Source organism: Zosterops lateralis, assembly GCF_965231275.1.
Source record: "Zosterops lateralis genome assembly, chromosome: 21".
Lineage (NCBI taxonomy): Eukaryota > Metazoa > Chordata > Aves > Passeriformes > Zosteropidae > Zosterops > Zosterops lateralis.
In genome coordinates this window covers 3,415,586-3,439,295 of record NC_139781.1, presented here as the reverse complement: position 1 = coordinate 3,439,295, position 23,710 = coordinate 3,415,586, and the positions used below count along the sequence as shown (strand labels likewise).

The 23,710-nt window shown below is 40.5% G+C and overlaps 1 protein-coding gene across 3 annotated transcripts in view; it reads left to right on the top strand.

The window, feature by feature from the left end:
• Positions 1-23,710, top strand: part of AFF2 (ALF transcription elongation factor 2) — a 339,134-nt gene that overhangs the window by 187,720 nt on the left and 127,704 nt on the right. For all 3 annotated transcript variants that reach the window (XM_083876555.1, XM_083876554.1, XM_083876556.1), the window contains exons 5-7: positions 13,156-13,242; positions 15,790-15,826; positions 16,087-16,138. In XM_083876555.1, the coding sequence (XP_083732681.1) occupies positions 13,156-13,242; positions 15,790-15,826; positions 16,087-16,138 (176 nt within the window). The remainder of the gene's footprint in view (positions 1-13,155; positions 13,243-15,789; positions 15,827-16,086; positions 16,139-23,710) is intronic.

Sequence of the window (23,710 nt, the reverse complement as noted above, 5' to 3'; positions counted from 1 at the left end):
GGACAAGCAGGTGGACTTTTCCTTGGGAAGAGTCGTGGTGGCACATAGTCAGACTTAGCAGCCCCCACGAGGTTTTTGGAAGCAGCTCTGGCATGGTCAGGCAGTCTTGTGGTCATCATCTGTCTCAAGTTGAAGTTGTTCCACATTCTGCAGTGAGAACAGTTCTGGGAGGTGCCTTTTGGGGAGGAGAGTTCATGTCTTTGCTGTGTGCCATTGGTCTGTCATGCCCCACAGCCGGCAGAGCTCCTTCTGAAGGTGTCTCCCTTCTCTTACCTGTGGGGATGGTTAGAGCTATCAGAGTCTTCAGAATACACCGCTTCAAACCTGCCAGTGAAAGACTGGTGTGGTTCATCTTCTCATGTCTTTGAACGCCCTCTCAATAAATTCTTGAATACACAGGCTGGGATAAAACGTCCTACCTTTAATCTTCCTGAATAACCTTGAGATGGCCCTTTGCTCTACTGTGTCTCCTTCTGTGAAATGGTGAAATAGAACCTCACCCACACTGCCCTGGTTGAAAGTTAAATTAGTTGTTAGCAAAAATGCATTGATGTCCTCAGCTGGAATTATTGGTATGATAACTGGGCAAAAGCAAGGCTCTATCAGATACTTAATATTATGCTGCATACTGTGGCTTATCTGAATTTCTAACATTTCTTTAAAGGAAGTGTGTCATTGAATTTAATGTTCTGAGAAACCTTATGAACTTCCAATCTATTTTAGCTGTACATTTCAAATTATGCTTATAATTGTGTTTTTATTGAATATGTAAGTTCTTTTCAATTCCTTATTACACTACATGGGTTTTAATATACGTTTGAGAAGAATGCACACTGTGGATAGGTGGCACTTGCGAGTGTTCTCAAATTATCACAGTAAAATTGTCACATTTGTTTAATTAGCCAGTAGATCCTGCCACATTGATTTGTCAGTGGTGTAACAATTTCTTTGGATAGCTGGAAAATCTGACCAGAATGGTTTTTGTATTATTTTTTTTTTCTCAAGGAATTTCTCACTTTTTCTTTTTTTTTTTTTTAATTTAAAAACAGTCATACAGGCGCCCAGCCTTGCAGAAGTCAGCTGAAGAAAATGTCAGGTTCTAGCATTAGAATGAAGGTGATTTTATTACTTCAAGGCCTTGAGGTGTTTGTTGACCATTGTGCAGAGGCAGGAGAGAAAACCTGTCTCCAAACAAGGGTCTGAAGGTCTGACCCAAGTGCCCAGATTTACTTTTCTGGTGTTCTGCATACCCTGTGTACTCCACCTGCTGCAGGTGTTACTGTGTGGCCTTCCAAAGCTCCTGGGGCCAGGGCTCTGCTGTGGCTGTCATTAGAAAACTCTTGTCAACATGTTTTCTCTATTCCAAACTTTCTGTCCAATGTGTAAGCAAATACTGTTGGGGGAGGTGGAAATACCTGCTTGTACTTTGCAGGGTGAAACAGGAGCAGCAGGAACCTCCAAGGGCAGAGGAGACTGGAATAGGTGGTTAACAGGAAAGAAAAATGGGAAGAGTTGTATTCTTTGTGTTTGCTGTGGGTTGATTGATGGGTTTAAAGTGTGGACCAAATTTCACCTCTGGAGCCAAGCTGGAAAATGGCAGGTGCTGCTCTTTGGTGAGGAATGCTTTGAGATCTTCTGGTGGCATTTATTGCACAAGCATTGAGTGTGAAAATCCCCTTTGGGCTTTGTAGTCCATTAATTTCTTTGCCATGAGTATATCCTACTAAAGAAAATGTTGTGTACACCAAGGTACAGTAACCTTTAAAAATACTCTTCTGAGCCTTAGGATAAAAACACTTCCTGTTTGGCTTGTAGGTGCATTCCCATTAGTGACCTTTTTTTTTTTTTTTTTTTTTTTTTTTTTTTTTAAAATCAAGCCAATTAATCCCTTCCACTTATTCCAGTATTTCATAATTTCTAACCTCTTGAGTCCTTAATCTTTTCAACAAGAGGTCTGAACTGCCAGTTTATCTGAAAAAGTAATGTTGTACCAATCAAATGAAACCTGTTGCTCAGAATTGTTTTGAAGAGCAGCCCCTTGTCACTCCTGAGTTCAGACAAAAACAAAGAACGTAGCTTCAACAGTGAGGCGTTCACTGGAGGCTTCTTTCCATGAAAATAGTTATCATTCCTTTTTTTTTTTTCCTTGGCAGTTGAGTCATTGTTTCTTTTAAAAGAGGTTGTCGTGATCTCCTCATTACCATTTCTCTTAATATGATAAGTGTAAACTACAAGAGAACACGATCATGCCTGAAAGGATACAGGAACCCCAAGGAATGTTGCACTAACTGCTTGTGTTCTTTGCAAAGGTTTTAGGCTGGGAATTTGACTAAATGCATCATTCTGTCTTCTTTGCAGCAGCGCTGTCATTTTCTAGCATCTTTCACTTACAACACAAGTTACCCTTCAAAAAGAATGCCATGTTATTGCATCCAGGCTTTGTGTGTCTCCAGCAAACTGAGATCAACAACTCCTTCCTTCTGGTAGTTGCTGGAACGTAATAATACGCTGCACTTGGTACTTTAAAAACAAAACAAAGCAAAACATCCTTTGGCATGTTTACTCCAGTTCATCTTTGCCTGGTAACTGGTAGTTGTCAGTGTTTGACACCAGCTGGAGCTGTGGATTGCTCAGAGCTAACTAAGCAGCCTTGGCTCTGCTGGGTGGTCTTTTCTTGGGCTTGCTCCAAAGTTTCTTCCAAGTTCCTGATAAACTCTGACTAATGAACAGTTTGCTGTTCCTTTTGGGCCATCTAGAAAAAAAAAGGACAATGCGTGTCATCGTCTGGTAATGTAGAGATAGGATGTTTAGATGCTGGGGCACTGAATTTACAGCATCTCAGTGCTGTGGCTTTTGTGTCCTATTCATTGATTTTCCTGTGGGAAAAGAAGTAGTGTAGTGCTTTGAGACAGGAGGGTTAGGGACTTTGCCCTTTTTCAGCCCTGTTTTTAGGAGTTAGTTTGTTTCAGTGTAGTTTGCTGCCAGAAATTTTTAAAAAATGCAGGCACAGGAGACTCTGTCAGTCTGGTGCACAGTCAGAACAGGCTGATTTCAGACACCAGGACTCTGTGTGGGACCAGGCACCCTCAGCTGTCGTGTTCTTTAGTGGCAGTCCCAAGTATTTAATGTTTCCAGCCTCCAGCTAGCATGGTAGGAAAGAGCATGCTGAGAAATGAGGAATCAAATGTATGCTACAGTGGGAATCTGTCTACCAGAAATGCTCTGAAGCCTCCATACCTTAAAGGAGATCAAAAAAAGGCCTCAGCATGTTTTGGCTTCGGTTTTCTTTACTGTTTAGGCTGGCTTATTTGGATAAGGCTGACATGCCAAAAAAGTATATGGTATCAAAACATCTTCTATAACATACCTCCATTTTTTCTACACCTGTTAGCTTAGCAGGAGTGGATCAAAGGGGAGTTGTTGGCATGATTTACAGGACACACAGATGCAGGAACAGGCCTGCTTCGAGGCACGAGTGAGGAAAAGGAAATTCAGACTGAAATGTTTGTTCTTTTCTAAAGGCTAAAATTACTATAATAAATGCCAGGTTGCATGAGAGGGTTTCAGGCAGCTGGGTTAGGTCTTTCTGTAACAGAATAGAATTAAAGGGTTGAGCATGAGAGGCAGCAAGGGCTCTACCTCTGTGTTACAGATGAAGACCATAGTGTAATTTGTGGCAAACATGCTAAGCTTTTTAACTTCACAAAAAGAAACAAAGTGACAAAATTAGAGGAACCAATGATCAGGCTTAAGTCTGGAGTTTCTTTGTACGTCCAGGGCTTGCTGAATACTGATCAAGCTGTGCCTGTGTTATCCATACATACATATTTTGGACATAGCCATGGGATTTTTCAGACCATAACCTCTGTTCCAAATTTTCAGCCAATATTCAGAAGTTTTACCACTGCCCTAGGCATTGCAGAAGACAAAAAATGAGACAGTTTGTGCCCTGCAGAGCATTCTGAACTAGGCACTGGGAAGAAACCATGCTTCATAGGGGAAAGTGAATTCTTCATGCATGGAGGGAGAAGCAAGTTCTCAACTGAGACACATAGCAGGGAGAGCATCACACAGAGGAGGAAAAGGAATGGTGAAAAAAGGCAGCTTTGTGAGGGTAGATTTCAGCTTTTCTAGGTGTTCACTGTGCCTTTGCTTCAGCCCCAGACTGCTGGTTTAACAGCATTACAGTGGAGGTGATGAGACTGTGTAAGAACATTAAAAACAAATGCTCCCCTGGCACACCCACCCAGGAAAACCCTGCTACAATACTGCCTGTGTGGTAAGCAGAATAAGAGATCTGGCAAAGTCTTGGTTTGGAAGGCAGAGAAAACAGCTTTTGCAAAGGATTTCATTGTGTATTCTGCAGCAGCCTGTGGTGGCTTCATTTCTTTGTGTTTGATCAGTAACAACTCAGAGTCCAACTTTAATGAAAGCAAATTGTGGCTTAAACAAAAGAATTGAGCTTTAAATTCAAATAAGTTGCCCAATCTGGTTTCTTAATGTCCCCTATATGCTGTTTCAGGTAATTAATGCTCCTGTTTTAAGGTCAAAGCCAGTGTTTTCTGGCACAATTTAATGCTTTCAAATTCCTGATGATTTTTGGACTCAGTTTCATCATATTGTCAGGATATAAGTTATAAGCTGGTTACATGGGTCCAAAAATTATTGCACAATATAAAACTTACACAGTTTCTGTGCTAAGTTTACAGAACAAGAGGGTTTGTAGTTTAGCAATCTAATTTTGCCTGATATTGAATTTGGAGATTTTATTTTTTTCACTATGCTGCCATAAGTTGCTTCAGAAATTTAATGCATTTTATAATAAATTCCATTGATAAGGTCTTGTCCTGTGACTATATAACTCCCCGTTGTACTTGTGTGAAAAAACCCATGACTTGATTACATCTGGCAACGTAAAGGAGATGATGTAATGTATTGTATAAATGCACACAGTGGAGTGCCTCAGGGTAGGAGTAGTCTTATTTTGTAGCTGTAAATTATAGCTCTGCTCTCCTCTTGGTGTGAACCCTAAGTTTCAGAGAAGAAAACAGGCGATTCAAGACATGCTTTTCTTGCTTGTGAAGCTGAGGATGGATGGAACAAATTACCAGATTCCCTTAAACAAGTGCCAGCAGCGAATAGTTTCAAAACACAGTTTGCTTATTTGCTTGGAGAATGGGGGTTTTTTGCCAATGTTTTTTAAATTGCAGAGATGAAATTATATGTTGGTATTAGTAACTTTCAAAACAATTAGCTTTTTTATGACTTATTGTGCCTTAGTTTATACTATACTGTAGTGTTGCCAGGACGTTATTTTGTATTTAACAGTTCAATGCATACTTCCTACCTCGTGGGGCCCTGGTGACAAAAAAGATGTGCCATCCCTAGGGATGGTTACCAACGAGTATTATTTGGAATAAATAAAATCAATGGGATATGGCTGTGCAATCTCAGTGGGGATGAGAAGCTGCCAGGAGCAGGAGGTGTTGCCTTGGCCATACTGTCCACAGCAGGGCTCTGGTTCTGTGTGTTGGGCAGCAAAGTTATTAATTTAGTTAGCAGGAGTGACAGCTGAAGGATGCCTCGCTTCCTGGAACTGGGTTTGGTACACCTGACTGTAAGTACCTGAATATTTATGGGCTTGTCATTGATTTATAAGACTCTAAAACTGGTGTCAACCCAATATCCAGTTCTGGAGGTTATACTAAACAGAAAAGGTCTCAGCACAGCTGAGAATTTGAAGTGTGGAGGATCAGGGTTTTGGCCTTGTGATTGCCATGGTGTTCCTGAAGTGCTCTGTGAAAGACACAGCACAGGCACTGTCTGTGCCATCCCAGAGGAGCAGGACCTCGTGTCTGACCCATTCTGACAGCTGATGTTCCTGACCCTCAGCTGGTCTGTGCAGAGGAACAGTTACGTGGAAATAGAAATATTTCTATATGGAAATAGAAGTCCCTCCTGTGGCCCAGCATCTCATATGTGTCTGGCAGAACTTTGATCATCCTCTCCTTGCACACAACCATTGTGGCCTGTCCTTAACAAACCCCACACTGCTGCAACTGAGGAGATTCCCCCTGCCTGTCCTGGCTGGGTGGTAACTCTGGGAAGCAGAGTTACCACTCCAGTCAGTCTGGTTATTCCTGGTCAGTACAGGCCTGTCTTTGGACCATTGGGAAGCTCATAACTCATCACAAAGGCAGCACTGGCTACTGCTCATCCCCTGGACTTTGGCTGGAAGCTCAGACAGTGGTGGAAGACAAAGCCATGGTGGGTCAGAGAGGCTGTCTGTCACACCTGCTGGGTGTATCTACCTTTGACCTCATGAGTTCCAACATCCCCATTTGCCACTGAACTCTTCATTCTCTCATCATAAAACTTGACAAGAAATCTGTCCTGTGTGCTTGCTATAAGGTCCTGATTCATTTTTTACATTGTGTGATTTATTTTTTTTATTTTTGCCAGTTACATTCTGTGAACTCCCCATGTCCTACGTGCACTTTACTCGTGCCTAAGCCTGGCAGGAGTAGGGATACAGGATGGTGTTTCTATAGTGGCTCCATAGGGAATTGTGCTGCCTGCTCCTAAAAATGTTAAGAACAGGTGAGAAGGTGCTGAAGGGCACAAAACCTCCTTGGTGTTGAACTGAAGGATTGATTGTCTTAGGCAGTGTAACACATTCAGACCAGTTTTTGACCACAGAACCTTCCTGAGGTGGGCCCTGAAGACAATTATCCTGATCCACCTTGGAGAAAAGTGTTCAGGCTGTTTCCCAGGGGAGCCTGGGGAGTGAACTCCTGCATGCCCAGCATGGAGCTGAACCCTTTGGCAGGGCACACACATTTTATTACATTGGCTGTGGTTTCCTTAGGATTGTGGCAGACTTGTGAAGCTGAATCCAGAGGTGGGTTCATGTGGCTTCATTACTCTCCCCCTGAAACAGCCTCTTGAGCTGAGATACCTTCTCGCTTGTTTTTCTTCACGCACACGAGATTGGTTAGAGCAGTAAGTGCATCAATCATGATTCACTTATTTTTTTATTGTCTTCTAAATGCTCTAAGCAAAGAATATGAGTGTTATTAGTTATAAAAGCTACGGTATGAGGAAAATATATTGAAAAGTTTGAGGTATACAGGAGTCATGGAGTACTGAGAAACTCAGCAGAAAAAGAAAATATCCATATTTCTTTGTGGATTTCCAAATGCTAACAAAGTAGGAAAGGAAAACATATGCTGTAAAATTTATAGTCAGCCACAAGTGGCTCCTAAAGCAATTTCTATATTCATTTTCATGGAATATAATTTTTGTCTGTCCCTTTCTTAAAATAGAAAGAAATATTAATTTACCATGGGATGATATGGAATGCATCCCATTCCCCAGCTGGCAAAGGGAACTTATTAGTCATCATTGATAAAACCCACAGGTGAGCACTGTGGTTTAGGCTGTGGTCAGAAAAATGGTTGCTTTTTGTAGAATCAACTCCAGTTTTTCAATAAGAAACTCAGGCATGTATGCACTGTATTTTCATTTGTCTTTCAAGCAGTTTTAGGGACAGTAACAAGATAAATTCTAGTATGACAGAGACATTATTGTAGATGCCACCACATTGTTCCTCAAAATATATGTGCTGGGCACTAGCCACTTATAATAAATTTGCTAAAACAATTACATGAGTAAAAGATTTTCAGCTTTAATATTCACAGCAGAAAAAATAGCTTTCTTTGGAGGCCATCCCCAAAGTCTGGTTTTTTTCCTCTTACAGGGAAAAAGGTGTGGTATTCCTTTGATGATGAAATTTTTTTTAAAATGCTGAAACATCATAATCAAATGTATGTTAATGAATTCATCTATCACATCCATGTCAGTGCTGACAATGTATCAAAATCCCTTCCTAAGGAAGTCTTTGACCCAGTATAAAGCAGGGCAGATTACTGGTCAGGATATTTCCAACTGCTTGTGCAAGTTATCCACTCCTTCATAACGATTATGAAAGAAAACAACCCGTAGGTTTATTATCTTTGTGTTCCTTTAGGCTTTAGTGTCATTTGTTTGTCATTGCCATGTATAAATATATATATCTGTATATTCATTCTTTCCTTAGCCTTTCCCCCAAAGATGAAACAGGCTGAGATGGTGTTAATTCAGTATGCATCACACACAGAAAGTGTAGCTGCCCCTCATGCGCTACTGGCTTCCTAACAGAGAGAGTTTGATCAGGTTTGTATAAATGCAGAAGCCAGAAGGATGCTGTGAAACAAGACAGGCTTTTTACTAAGGTTGCACTGATAAATAGTTAATAAAACATTAATAAATCATTAATAGAGTCTTTAATAAATGGTAAATCACTTGGCTGTCTTTATTCCTATCTTTATTTCATCAAGGCAGTAGGTTGCTTAGCACCAGCTGGAGCATCAAGTTTGTAATAACCTTAGAACATCTATTCTTCACATATTAATTTTTTTCTGAATGCAACTTTTAACATGCTGGGTCTCCAAAAATTGGAGGAAGTTTAAAGCAACAGATTTAGCTAAGATTTAAAATTTCTGAGAGGGCCATTTGACAGAAAGAATATCACAGATAAGGTGTCTTTAGCAGCAGCCTCAGATGGAATTTATTGCTAGTGATGTGTGTGGGGCTGGTCTTCTTCCTGCTCCACTGGCTGCCCTCTAATGATGTGGCAAAGTGTTGGTCCTGAGACTGCCTTTGTGGCCACAGAAGAAAAAATAAATGGGATTGTGGCTTCCTTTCCCTGCCTTTTTTGTGGAGGTATCCACAAGACAACAGTAAGGGTAGGGCTTGGCCAAACCACTTATGATCTATCAAAACTGCAGAACAAGAAAAAAGGCTGGGAAGGGTCTTGGAAATCTCATAATCTCCCACACATCCCTGTCCCAGTGTAGGAATCAATTCTGCCTGAGCTGTGGCTGACTGATGTGTGCTTATCTGTTCTTAGGCCTGTTCTTCCACAGATGGGGTCCATGTAGTCCTCTGAGCAATCTATGTCAGTGCTGCAGGATCTTCACCATTAAAGAGCTTTTTCTTACGTCTAACTGGAATTTTTCTGGCTGCAGTTGAAGTTCATATCCTCCATAAAAGTGGAGAACAGATTATTCTCTCCTTCAGGAGCAGCTCTTTCTGTAATTAAAGGCTGTTCTCATGTCTCCCCTCGGTCCTCCCAAGGGAAGGAGCATGAGCCCTGTATCTTGGGAAACTTCAAATTAGATCAGGCTAAGCGGTTCAGAGCGCACTAGGAAGGGAAGCTGCCTCAGTAGGAACGCAGAGTACACAATCCTGCTGCTCTTTTTTTCCATAATGACCTCTTAGAGCCTGGCTCACTGCTTTTATCTGTGCTTAAAAACACGGCACACTTTGCTTTTGAACAAGAAGGAAATGATGGAAAAATGAAATGCAGAGACAGGAAATAAATCTTGAATGCGGCTATTAATTTTAGGGACTGGTTTTGTAAAGCTATTTACCATCTGCCCCATATCCCCTGTACTCAATTCTCTCTCTCTCTGACCCCTTCCTTAGAAACTTGCAAGTTTAAATCCTTCCCCAGTCCTCTCCTTCCATTTAAATCATTATGTGGCCTTGTACCTCTGCATCCCTTAGAAGGTTTGCTTGGGGTATTTGTGTTTTGGGTGATTCATTAGATCCTGTCTGCATGTGTCCTTCTTAGTTACTTACCTGAGGGCTTTTATGGCCAAAAAAACCAGACTTAGCTGAAGAGACGAGCATGTCTAGCTCTAATAAATAAAACACATGGAGTCAATTAAAACAATGTTTAAATAATTTTCAGAAAGGAGGATGCTTGATGTTACTACATCAGAGGACCACAGTGACTTTTAAGCCAAGAAACAGTGCAGGTTTACTTTCACATTTAATCTCCAGGTCTATTAAAAAACACATGCTTCTAGAGCAGTCATCTACCCACTCCAACAGCTAACATGATTTTGGAATTATTTTAAGTCCAAACCACGTGAAAATAAATCCTAACTCAATTTTGTGGGATTACTTTGTTTCCATTAAATTCCTCTTTAAAGTGTTTCATATGCTCGCTTTTATTATTTTTACTTCCAGGAATTTCTAAATACTTCCAAATTTGGATTGATTAAAGTGTTTTAACTTTTCTTGGAAAAAAACCCATGAATTTAATTCCCTATTTTCCCAGGTATTTGCAAACTAAGGTGGTTATAGACACATCTTAATGGATGCATAGACAACACACACACTGTGTCTGTGTGGCTCTTTATAGTCTTAACATATTAGAAGGTGGATATATCAGATTCCACAAGCTAAACAAAATAGAGCTTAGCAAGTATTTAAAGATGGGGGACCTCCAGAACAAATTGAGGCACTAGAAAGAGTGGTGAAGTCCTGTGGATTATTAAACAAATGACATCTTTTCTTCTAGTACTCCAGAGTAACCCATCTGTGCTTAAGGAACGGAGGCACATCCCTGCAGGGTGTGGGGTTGGGATTTTGGTCCTTCACTGACAACAGTGCAGTGCCATTTTTGCATGTCCTTCTGTAACTCAGCTCTGTGTGACTGGAGCTGTGTGGTGGTCATTGTGAGGTTGCTGCCCAGACGTTTTGAAGTGACATTTTTTCAAATGAGTAAACTCAAAACTGCCTCTACCGCCATTCAAGGTTCTTTGGTCAACAGTGCTTTGGCATCTGTCTGTAGGTAGATGTAGGTGTGTTTCTTTAGGTAACAATGTGCTTTCTCACTCCTTCCACACACACTGTTGGTTTATATGCGGAGCTTTAAATGTTTGTCCTGTTATGTGTGTGTGATACTATCTGGAATTTCCCATCCAATGATTCTCATTGCCATGGGAATTGAAGTGAAATGCTCCAGTGTAGCTAAGTTGTACCTTTGTAAGAGATTTTGGTGCTCACGAGGTCACAAGAGATTGGATAGTCTTAACCTCAGTGTAAGCAGGATTTTTTACCTTGTATCTGAATTTCCTCAAATAATAGCAGGCTGCTTTTCCCACTGTTTTATGTTCACGTGTCCCCTAATAGGGAGATGACTGGGTTTGCTTACACTTCAGCCTGCCAAGTAGGTAGGAGTGGATACTACATGTGTTTTGACAGGCAATATTCTGAAATGTTTGCTGGCATCACCTCCCCATGAATCCCAGGCTCTCTGTACAGCATTTTCTGTGTGGGCAGGAAGAGACTGAGGTCAAGCCTATAGCTGTAGTTCTAGAATATTCTTCATTTCTGCCTTCAGTCAGAATGCCCTCTTTTAATTATGTGATATAGTCTGTTTCAACAGTCTCTGTTTCATCATTTTGCTATGAAGAGATTTGCCACAAAGCAACCTCTGTGGCACAGGCTTTGGCTGAGGCTTGAAGGATTTGGATCATATTACCCCACAGAAAAGTTCACGGGATGCTGAAACCTTTTTCTGCCTTCCCCTGTGCAGAGATTTAGACAATCGATGCCATTTAATAGTGCTCTTCTTGTTGTGGCACTACAGCTGCCACAGCCTCACACACCAGGAGGGATGAGCAGTTCAACACTCCTTTCCTCCTCATTGCCACCACTGGGGTTCTGTGCAGTGACAACAGGCCCTGGGCTCCACAGCAGAAACCCAGAAGTTCTTTAAGGATTGCAGCCTGGCCCATCTGCCCAAGGAAGTTTGTCTGTCTGCCTGTCCCACTGACATGGTGCATAGTTTGCCTTTCCCTCTCCTAACCTCCTGTGGGACACATAATTTGAGAGGGACAGCTGTCCTTCTAAAACTTGCTGTCTCTGTCTTCAGTGAACTGTAGTTAGTATCAGCTGTAACCACCCAGGACGTGTGTTTAGCCAAAATTCACCCACCACACTGCCCTTATGACAACACCTCTGTTTTCTTAATCAGTTGCATTATGTTATGTTTTTATTTGTGGAGCATTTGAGTGGCTGTCGTTATTTACAGAAACTGGCCTGTTTATGAGCTTTGTTGGGACTAGCCATGGGTTTGACCAGTGTGTAAGAGCAGCTGGGAAGTGGAGTTTACTGCAGTCAGGCAATTGCACATAAGATTTTTGAGATTGGATGCTCTTCTGCTCTTTGCTTCTCTTGTCTCAAGAAAGAATTCTTTCTGAGCTTTTTAGGCAAAGAAAAACAACCAAGACATAGATGCAACAGAATGCCAGAGACAGCTATTACTGCCTCTCTGGATATTTATTAAATTAAAAACAAAGATAAGCAAGAAAGCAGCGGTGTCTCCCATAAAACACACTCATTAGAAGGGCATTTACAAGCTCTGCCTAAGCCAGACTTGTGCAGTTCCTTGGTTTTAGTGATTTTTTCCCCCCTTGTGCTCCAAGCACAAGCCCCAGTGTGCTCCTGTCGGGCTCCCTGGAGCAGCAGTTCCCTGCAGCGGGAAGGAGCAGATGGGCACTGCTCTTCTGCTGGTAGCCATGGGCACCCAGGTTGTTTCTTTAAAGATAGTTGGGACATGAGTGTACAAATGCTCAATAAACACACTGATACAGAAAATGGATGGGTTTTGCTTAGGTGGTCTGGCAGATTTCACTAGAGACTTGGATTTCCTGGTTAAGTACAGACTTTCTGGGTAACTCTGTGTGAGGCACCTGATTTCTCAGTCCCTCATTTTAAAATGGAACCAGTAGTGCTCTGAGCTGTGACATTGCTTACCACAGGAAGAGCCTGTGGCCAATGCCCCAAGAAGATGCTGTGGTGCTGTCCCTGCTCTCTCCTACACCAGGCATTCCTGCTGCAAGCCCATTGCAGAGTTTTCTAGACCTGCCTCTTGTTTATTTTGCCACTCTGCAGTCAGGCTGCATCTTGCCACCATGAATTCCCCTGCAGGGCTGTACAGGAGGGCCCCTCTCCTGCTGGGCTTTGCTCTGCTCATTCAGAGCAGGCTGGCCATGGAGGTGGAGCCAGCTGCCCTCTGATGAACACATGGACAGTCACAATTTTCAAGAGTTAAACCTGTCCTCACTGTCATTCTGAGGAAATCCTGCCTGTGGGGTTGTTAAGGAGCTCATCTGCAACCTAAGAGTGTGAGGTGGTGGGCTTGATTCCTTGAGCAATTGCCTCTCCAGCCTGAATGGAGCAGATGTGGCCATTTTTAGCTCTCTTCCTTCTTTATGTACATGAATTTGTTTCCTAAACTTTTTCTTTCTTCTCTAGGAGATGACCCATTCCTGGCCTCCTCCTCTCACTGCTATTCACACTCCAGGCAAGGCTGAGCAGACCAAGTTTTCTATCCCAAGCAAGGTACAAGAGGGCTATTACCAGTGACCTGATTAGCATTCTGTTCTGTTGAGTGCTCTTTGCTGGAGAGTTTTATTTTTGCAATTGGTCCCACTTTAAAAAATTTCTGATACTATTTTTAGTTGGAAATTCCCAATCAGACTGTTGCTACTAGTAGAGCTGCTTATTTAAAGCTGCAGAAGACCCAGTGGAAGCAAAGTGAGCTTTATTATGTTGTTATAGAAGTCTTTCTACGTCAAATGAAATATATTTTGTTTGGTTTTCTTCCATTATTATTTGTGCAATGAAAATGTTTGAAATGGACATATTTTTCCCAATTACTGATTTGAACTGGTACTACTTAACATTACAGTTCAAGCAAACATATCTTGGTTTAGAAGCTGGAATGTGATTTTCCTCTTACTGATTTCCCCTGTCTGAAATATAGCCACCATACTTAGTTGGAAAGAAATGAAATTAGCAATATCTGTGGCTTCTTAAACAAAACCAAAGCCAGTGCCCAGAATGTCTTATTTTAATGGGATATGATTGTTACTGCCCTTGCACTGCCACTGTCACTGCAGGTTCCTGCTGCAGTGTGAAGCATCAGAAGTCATTGAAGCAGAAAATGGCCTGGGTTGGGAGTGACCTAAAGGTTATCTGGTTTCATCCAGTTCCCTGCCTTGGGCAGGGACATCTTGCAGTAGACCAGGTTGCTCAGAGCCACATCCAGCCTGGCCATGGACACTTCCAGGGATGGGGCATCCACAGCCTCTCTGGACAACCTGTTCCAGTGCCTCACCACCCTCACAGTACAGAACTTTTTTCCTAATATCTAATTTAAACCTACTGTCAGTCTGAAGCCATTTCCCCTTGTGCTGTCACTATATGTGCTTATAGAAAGTCCCTCTCCATCTTTCTTGTGGGCTCATAATTACAAGAGCTTAATCCTCATTGCAAATTGGGTAAAAGTCAGTTGAACCCTTTAAGGTGAACTGTATGAATACAGGTTTTTACCTGCTGGAAGCCGTTGTTTTTTTGGGGTTTTGTTTTAAATTTATTCCATCTCTTAATTTAGTGTTCTTTTTATGATGAGCCCTACAGAAACTGGTTTGAGTCCTGCAGACTGACACTATCTCCATTGGTAGCGGTATAAGCATAGGTTCAGAGAAGCTAAAATTTTGAGGTTGCTTTTCTGTTTTTATCAAATTGGCTTTGAACTTTTAAGATCCACATCAAAGGTAATTTCTGGGCACGTTAAATGTTGATCCTAAAATTCTTGACCATATCACTTCAACACAAAATATAAATTAGATTTTTTTTTTTTTTTTTTTTTTTTTTTTTTTTTTTTTTTTTGAGCTAGCATTGCAGGAAATAGGCAAGCACATAAATGTTTCCATGTTTGCTACTCTTTAAAAAAATAGAACAGAAGTGTCTCTTTAGAACATCACTTTAAATCAATTATGGCTGGCCAAATTGCACATCTAGGACATTATATGGCTAGGTTGTGCAGCTATATAAACCAGAGACAGGCACTGTTAGAAGTTTCCAATTTAGCTATTAAAATAAAGGTATTCTCATGAGAAACATACTTTAAAAGTGTGATAAAAGAGGCGGAACTTATCAAAACAATTTATCCCTTTGACATTCAAATTTAAAGTGCCATGTTAACTCTTAGGGCATTATTTACTTCACAAGGGACTGACTGACAGCACAATATAATATTAGGAACTAATAATGCCCTAAGAGGAAGTGCAGTGAGGGCTTTAATGACTTTAACATCCTACAGAACTAACACTTCCAGCAAAGTAGTGCCTGGCTGGAGGATGAGGTTGTAAATAACACCTTAATTTCAACTGATCAGATTCAGCTTGGAAGGAAAGCTGATGACAATCACTGTGGACTACAGAGCCTAGAGAAAAACCAAGCCAGAAAACACTGTGACATTAAAGAAACAACTTAGTTATTGTGAGCCAACAAGAATCCTGGCGTTAGCACACTCAGTGCTGCAAGCCAGATTCTTTGCTGGTTTTAAGTTGTTGCACTTCCATTGATTTCATTGGATTGGGACCAATTTCCATCAGGTGAAGATCTACTCCCTGTGTCTTTACCAAATCCTGCGTTTCACAGCCCAAATAAAAACCAGTGACCACCAATAAAAGATGACTGTGTTTCCAGGCAGTGAGATCAAACAAAAGAAAGGCAATGGCACTGGATTTAATGCATAGCTGCATTCCTGCTGTGTTCTGAGCTCTACATCCATGGCCAAGCCTGGGGAAGGCTTGTGCTGCTGCGGGTGTAAATCTGTGTGGTGTCTCCTTGAAGGAGGGATGGAGATTTACAGCAGCTGAGGACACACTCCTGAAGGGTCCCTCAGTGGTGCTCTGTCTCCACAGTTAATGCTTTTTTAAACTAATGTCACTGGTGCTGCCTTAACAATCCCATGATCCCTTCCCCATCTCCTTCCCTGTTTGTGTAACGCCAGTGCCCTTAATCCAGACAGCCAAGATATATCTTACCTTCTTCATCTTATTTAACTGATGCTGACATTTTGTGTGTTCTTCTTTGTAGGACTCCCAACATCTGACCTCAGGATACAATGTACAAAGTAGGTCTTTATCATCCCAGTCCTAACAGTCAGGGTTGGGTATTTTATTTTTTTTTATTTTGTCTGCTTAACATCATTAAAACAAAGGCTAAAAAATTAATTTCTGTGGTGCTAAGGCAAATCAGTTCCATTTTTATTACATGTTATGCATTGTGGCATGTTGTGAAACCAAGTATAATTAGATGGGCTGACAGCTTTGGGTGCATTTTAATTCTACAGTAATCTTTTGACATTTGAAAATGTGTTTCCTTTGTTTGCAGAGTGGAGTGATCCAGCAGGGAAAGTTGCAACTAAGTCAGTGCCACAGAAGTCGTAAGTATTATTATTTCCAGCTTTAAATCTCATTTTAAATTTATCATAAAGAATGAGCTTATTTCTCCAAATAAGCTCAGCTCATAATCTTGTCCTGGTGTTCAGGTGTTCTCTGTAGTCCTTAAAAATTAGCCATAAACCAGTTTTATGTTTCCAGTGCTTATTACTGTTTCTTCTTTTTAAGCATTAGCTTACAGAGGTATGTGTGAAAGATGAGTTTATTAAGCAGAAATAATGCTGATTTTAGTTCTACAGCTTGCCAAAATTAAATCAATTTTATGCTTCTCTCATCAGATACTAAGCCTCTTACAATAGAAAATGCAACCCAATGAACAGATGATGCAGGAATTTTTACATTCATACAGTGAGAGAGAGTAAAACACATCATACAGAGTGATTCTGCTAGCTGGTGTTGAAAAGCTGGTCTTGAGTTTCATACACTTTGAAGCAGCTGAAAATCACAGATGATACATAAATATGACAGTTGAAAATTGTGAAAGAGCTAATTTTCCATTGTGTTAAACCATTTTTCTTTGGTGCTTCTCTGGTGTGAGGCTGCAGTAGTGTAGCAGGGAGTGGAGACTGAGTTGTTTTTTACTTTTATCCCAGGTTCTCTAATTTGCAAACTGGAGCTAAATAGCAACTTTGAACAGTAGGCTATTGTTTTATACTTATGCAAATGTATGGGTCTGATGTCAGTTCAGAGCTGCTGGGTTTTTTAATGTTAAATGTTCTAAAGTACTGAATTCAGAGCTGCACTAGCTTAACTGACAGTTGTGTAAATACAATATGTTCATTTAAATTTTTTTCTAGTGGTTGCCCTTAATCTACCAAAGACACAATTTTAAAAGTCCCTATAGGGGGAGAAAAATCAATGTGAAGGTACCTACACAAGTTTTAAAAATGAATTTAAATATACTGATTCTCTAGTGCAAGTTTGTGCACACAGAAGGGCTTGTTGGAGTTCAGTGATGTGTCTGTGACTGTGTGAGGGATGCAGGACTGGAGCAGATATGGGTGCTGAATCTGTTGATGTAACTCAGCAGGCTCTGAAGGTCTTGTTCTTTACTCATAAACTCAAGCCACGGAAGTATTCATTCAAAGGCAGTTGGTTGAGTAAACCTTTACAAAATTGTGGCTGAGCGAATGATCAGATTTTAAAATTAAATAGTTTTGGGTTTTTTTCAGATTAAATGAAATTGGATAGGAATGCTAATGGTGCTTAGATCAATTTGCAGAATAGCATTTATTTATTAAACTTAATAACAAATTAATTTTTGCCCTTTGCTGTTTGGTTTCCAGTAATGACTTGGTTTTTTATGAAGACTCTAGCCAACTGTACCCACAGTTCTTGGTAACAGAATGGGTGCATTCATGTTTCAGAACATCAAAGTGGTCCAAATCTAACATTAAGCCCATTCCATAATAAAAAAAAAAAAAAAAAAAAAAAAAAAAATAAAAAAAAAAAATAAAAAAAAAAAAAGGAAAAAAATATTATTGCATCTTAAAATTATTTTTCTCTAAAAGCAAATGTGTTCAGATTCCACTGTGAAAAATATTTTAGTGAGTGTACCATAAAAGACAATATTTCAATAGTTTGTAACCAACAGTAATAGACTTGTCAATCATGGTTTATAGTTATAAGCTGAATTTCAAAAGAACAGTGCTTCAGAGCTCAGTGGTATATAGTGCATTTAATGGTACCAAAGCTCTCTATAGGAAGCCTGATATAAAACCCGAAGACACTGAGTACATTTTATGAACCAGTTGTTCTCTGTTCTGCTGCTTGATCTAAAGTTCCAGTACTATCAATCAGATTTCTGCTGCAATGAACTGCCTTCTTACGGTGGGTGATAGATTTTACACATGAGAGATCAGAGCTGCAATAAAGCTACTTTTATTTTTAGCTTCCAAATGAAGATCAGCTAACCCATTACTATCACTTTTTCTCTTTTACTGCAGAAAAAATTGTTAAGGCAGCTTCTAAGAATTTCCACAGGGCTTTGGGAGGTTAGAAGGCAGTCCACTGTGAGGTTTGGTATTACGAGGCCAATGTGTTTCCTTAGATCTGTGTGTGCAGTTACCACCACCTTCATGGGGAATTGCAGCACTTGAGCACATAATGAAATTAAAGCAGGAGTGGGACAGAAATGGTATCAAGGAGAGCTGGATAGGACAGTCCAAACAAACCTTGATAGGCAGACAGCTCCTGCAGTCATTGTGGGTTTTAATGATGGAGTGTTTATCAGATTGCAGTTGTATAAAGGGGGATTTAGTCTTTCTAACGTTGGTTGGGTTCGGGGATATTGGAGTGTACGAGTGAAATGGCAGCCCAGCTTATCCCCAGGAACATCTGTTGCTGTGCTCTCAGCCACACAGTGTGGTCTCACTGACTTCAAAACTCTATCCCCCACCAATTACATATTTTGTCAATAGGATCTGTCATCCATATTTCAGTTTGATCAAATCTGGCTGAACTTGACTCTGTTCATCTGTCTGCTTTGTTGGAGTCCTTTTAACCTGGATATGTTACCCAACTTTTTAAAGTTCGTGTGCAATTTAAGTGAAACTTAAATTATCTTTTCAATTTACATTGGTCCTAGTAACAGTTCTGTAGATTCCAGTGGCTTTGTTTGATTTTTTGTATGATTTTTGCAAGATAACTTTTCAGGTGCACATTTCTGGGGGAAAAATGAGGATGACATACTGCAAGGTGGATACATTTACCAATTGGGCTGCTGTTGTAGGGGGATGCAAGATGCCTGGCTTCTTGTCTAAGTAAAGCTTTCTGAAATACAAATTTCATCCTTTTTATAATGTTTCAATATACTTTGTTACATCTACATTCTGAATAAACCCAATCCCCAGTGCAGAGGGTAAAATGGAAATAGAGTAGTTGGGATTGTGTTGAAATTCTGCATCTATGTTGTACATGAGAACATGTACTTATAACTAACCTCAGATCCTAAATTACTCTCAAAAGTCTTGAAAACAAAGTTCTGAACACTGATGTGCATGCATGTGTGTGTACTCTGGTGAATTTTTACAGCTGAAATCAGGCCGTGTAAAACTGCAGCACTTGTTTTCCCTTTCTGTAATTTGAAATTCACAGTAAATCTCCGCTGGGCATGGTGTGGTCAGTTTTCAGCCAGTCTGCTCTGATTAGTTTATTTTGCAGCATAGTAAGCAGGAACAGATAAGGTGCAACCAATTGCACTGCAAAGGATTTTCTGTCAGCGTCCATGAATTTGAGGGGACCGGCTCAGCTCATGACTTGGGTTTGTGTTATATAATTGCCATTGCAAGTATGTCATCCTCAAACATCCAGTGCTTTTGTTCTGTTTTGGTTGTTAGCATTTGGCCTTTGTCCAGTTGGAAACTACCCAGAACCTTTTTAATCAAGCACATCCTGTGTTTCGAAATCATACTGCAGAGTAGTCTTGGGTAGTTTCCATAAAAGCCTAGCTAAAAAGAAGAATGTAATCATAATGGTATTCTTCCCCTGTCATAAAATTACTTCCTATACTTACTGTATTAATACAGTATTAAAAGGCCCTTCTCATGGGCTCAGTGAACTACCGGAAACCATTAAAAACTTAGAGCAGCGAATTTTTATGGGTCAGACAAAATCAACTTGTTTTATCTTTTATGGAGTTTTTGTTATCCATCATAGTTAATGATACACAACCTGTGTGGGAACTAGAGAGCAGCTAAATACAGTGAGCTTAAAACTAAAGCAACCAGCTGAAAATCTTTTTGTGATGTTTCAGCCAGGATTTTCCTAAGGGTGTTCAGCACTGCTTTCAGTTAGGCCAGGATTTCACTTCACAGTTCCAAAAAAAAAATTCAAATAAATACCACTACTTTTCTAATCCCAAATATTATCATAATAGTTGATGGAAGCATGTTTGAAAATGGAAATGTGCTTCTCGACATCTAAATACTTTCTGTAAGTATCTAATGGCTTTTTGGAAGATCTCCTCTGTGTCAGGGACAGCCACCTGGGAACACAGAAAACAACATTTGGCAGCATGTGCAAGCTATGAATTAAAGGTAATTCACGGTTTGAAATGAATCAGCGTGAGGCCCTTATGAAGAGTAATCAGACATCAAGAGGATTTTGCACCAAGTATTGGATATTGCAACAAGTAATGTTGTTATTCAGAACTATTCAGAACATTCAAATCAAGAAGCACTGATGAATTCTTAACCTGGATAGAAATCAGTTTAAAAAAACAACAGCAAAAAAAAGGATTCATTCAATGTTCATGCATAATTTCCAAAAACATACCAGGAACCAAAAATGTAAAATTCATCTCCGACTGGCATAGGAAGCAGGTTTCTATTTATGTATCAACTCTCTATCAGAGTTGCAGTCACAATGCAGCCCAGGTGTAACACACAGAAATGTTTGTATTGCTAATTGCAGGTTTTAGCTGACCATAACAGAGTGTGAGAGCACCAGTTGAGCTTGCAGTGGTGACAGCCAGCTTTTTTTCACAGCCTAGCTTCACATGGCCAGCCTGAACTGTCTGTTAGAAGTGGGAAGTTCTAAAGATATTCCCTCTGGGTAAACTGGGGAAGTCATGACTACAAGGGCCTTGCACTGCCACGTACAAATTATGATAAGTGGAACAACAGTGGCATGTAATTGGAGCTCCATTAATCTTTAGAGAGCTCCAGTGCACTGTATTAAAGGGACAAACAGATGAAAATAAAAGGGTCTCTTTTGAGAAATGTCATTCATCTTTCATATTTACTATTTCCTTTTGTAAGCTAGAAGTTTTATTTGAATCCCTTTGCCTTGTAAGTTCTTGGATTTGAAGCAATGCTAGTCAGTCAGGACTGTTGTTTTGTTCCTCGCTGCTGCAGGCTTTGCCTTTTGGGCAAAGTATGAAGTAATTTGGAATAAAATATACGAGTGTTTCCTATGGACAGTTGCCTATAGAAGCAAACTTGCAAAGTATTTCAGCTGATGTGAAGTATGTGAAAATCCAGTGTCATAATTAAAAGCTCTGTATCTTGGAAGATAAACCCATTATTCAAAATCATTTCTAAATTAGACTTTTAATTTGTTTTCATTATTCAGCTGGCTCACATACGGTTTAACCTCCCTGTCAAAATAAAGTTATTTCCTAATACATTCTTTTCCATGATCTCTTTCTCCTGACATGTTTATAAATCAGTTTAAAAAATTGTGGGAACCGCACTAAATTAATTCTGTGATATTTTGCTGATCAATTTTTAATAATTTTTCTTGCCTATCAGAGACTTACTTACTGCCTTTAAGACTGCCTGAAACGAGCTCACCAAATGCATTCTTGCCAGCATTGCTTCTTGCAACTCAAGTGAGCACTGAACCATTTGGATTTCCTGTGATACCGTATAACCCTCCATTAAAAATTCAACATTTATTTGCCCTAACTAACGAGCAGCAGTTGAAATACTTTGTTCTCAGGCAGGATGCACCCCTGTGTCACTGCCAAGTGCAGGCAGTCACTGAACTGCGACCACAGAAATGTCAGCGTTAATAGAGAGAGGTAAAGGACACACTGTAACATGTTTGGATTCCTGATGTATTTCCCTGTCCGCCACATATCACTTCCCATTTTGGGAGGTGGTTACACTGCAAATCTGCCACAGGTTTCCCTGTATTTAAAGAGCTTCTTTTTTTTATCACAGGCAGCAGCATGTGTTGTGCCTTTATGGCTTAAGGCCAGTCTCATGGTGACCTCCCAATTTACATTTCTGTGGGATGGAGTCACTTCCGAACTTCAGTGCGACTTCAAAGATCCATTTGGAAAAACAAATGTACTCGGTAAATCTGAAAATGTAAATCAGGGTAGAGCAGAGGAAGCCACCACGCTCAGTCAGTCCCTCTCCCACCCATTTGTTTTGTGACCCACACACTTGTTGATAAAAGACATACAGATGAACTTCTTGCCTGGCTTTCTGGCTGCCATAATTTGGACCTCACCATGCTCCCTTCCTCTTAACTCTGACCTGTCAGTAAATTTCTGGTCCAGAGCCAAGCCATTTTTCTCTCTGGCTTTTTTCTTCCTGATGCCCTTTGCTCCAGTCCCTTTCATTCTTCCTGTCATGGCTTACTGGCTTTGTAGACTTTTAGTAGCCTGAGACAGAGAAAATTGTCACCCAGATTCATCTGTACCACGCTGCAAAATAGTCACAATTGGAAATGGGTGATAAGTTTGAGAGAAGAATGGATTTTGCCAGGAAGCTTGGCATTCATAATACCAGAGTGGGCTTGAAACTCCCAATTTGTGTCCTAAATACCCTAGGTGAGACTTACAGCCACTTTTCCTAATATTCCAACTTAATCCTTTGCATCTTTCCTCTGAATCCCTCTGACAACCCCAATAATCCACCACATTTTTCTCAGCTTCACAGTCTCTATCCAGAGGAACATCTATTGCTACTTCTATTGCTTCTATTATCCTTTGGGCAGAGGGCTCAGCAGGGCTCCGAAGCCTATCAATTTTCTGGCCAGAAGGCTTATTTTTTATGAAGTGAAGTTCTCACAACACCCCACGGGGCTGGGCCACGGTCACTGCATTATCCCCTGCCTTGGCTGGCCCTCGGAGCCACAGATTCAGAGTAGTTGTACCTTACAAATGTATCCTTCTAAATGATGAAAAAGGGAAATATTCCCTGCTGCTGGGCTAATTACTGCTTTAAATTCCCAGAGGAGGAGCTGCTTTGCTCACTTGTGTCCATACATCTCAGGAAAATGTGTTTTGAGACTTTCCTAATGCTGCAAAATGCAGCTTTCCAAGAAAATGATGTAGCCCAGGAGGAGGAGGGAGATGTCTGTAGCCTCACTTCAGTAGGTACAAACCAACTGTTTAATTAATATCCATGTTGTGGAAACACAGGAGGAAGTGATTTAGCTTTAACAAAATGGTCTCTTACTGGAAGGTCTTGTTTAGTCAAAGTGCTTCATAAAAAGATCTTTACAGGTTTTGAAAGAAAGATGTTGACTCATCCACCTCATATTGTCAAGGAAGATGTAAGTGCAGCTGTCAGGCTCATCTGAGTCTGCAGAAGCTGTAAATGTCTGCAGTAATGAGGAGATTGCTTTCACAGCTTTTTACCTCTTAGACTCTACTAAGTATTTGCTTTTTGGGTGTCCCTGCTTATTTAAATGCACTCAACTGTGTTTTGAGGACATAGATGTGCTTTTTCTGCAGAGAGAGGAATGCGAATCGGTGCTGCCCATGTTTGATTTAGCATGAATTTCAGCAGTTCCAGACAAATTCGAAAGCCTACACAAATCATAGAGCTCCAAGTCTGGCTGTGTGCTAGACTGGAATTTTTTGTTAGGTCAGACCTTTATCTCAGCTTCTTTTTGTGGCTCCTTATGGGGAGATTGAAGAGGAACTGAAACTGGTGACCTGTCTTGACCTTTAGTACTGGATTAAAATTCCAACTTGCTGCCATGGCAACGGGCCTTGAAAATTAGATCCTGACAGAAGCAGGGAGAAACTTAAAACTGCAACTGCTGCACTGAACTGAGGAAAGGTTGCTTACAAATGTCAGTGACAGGCTCTTAAT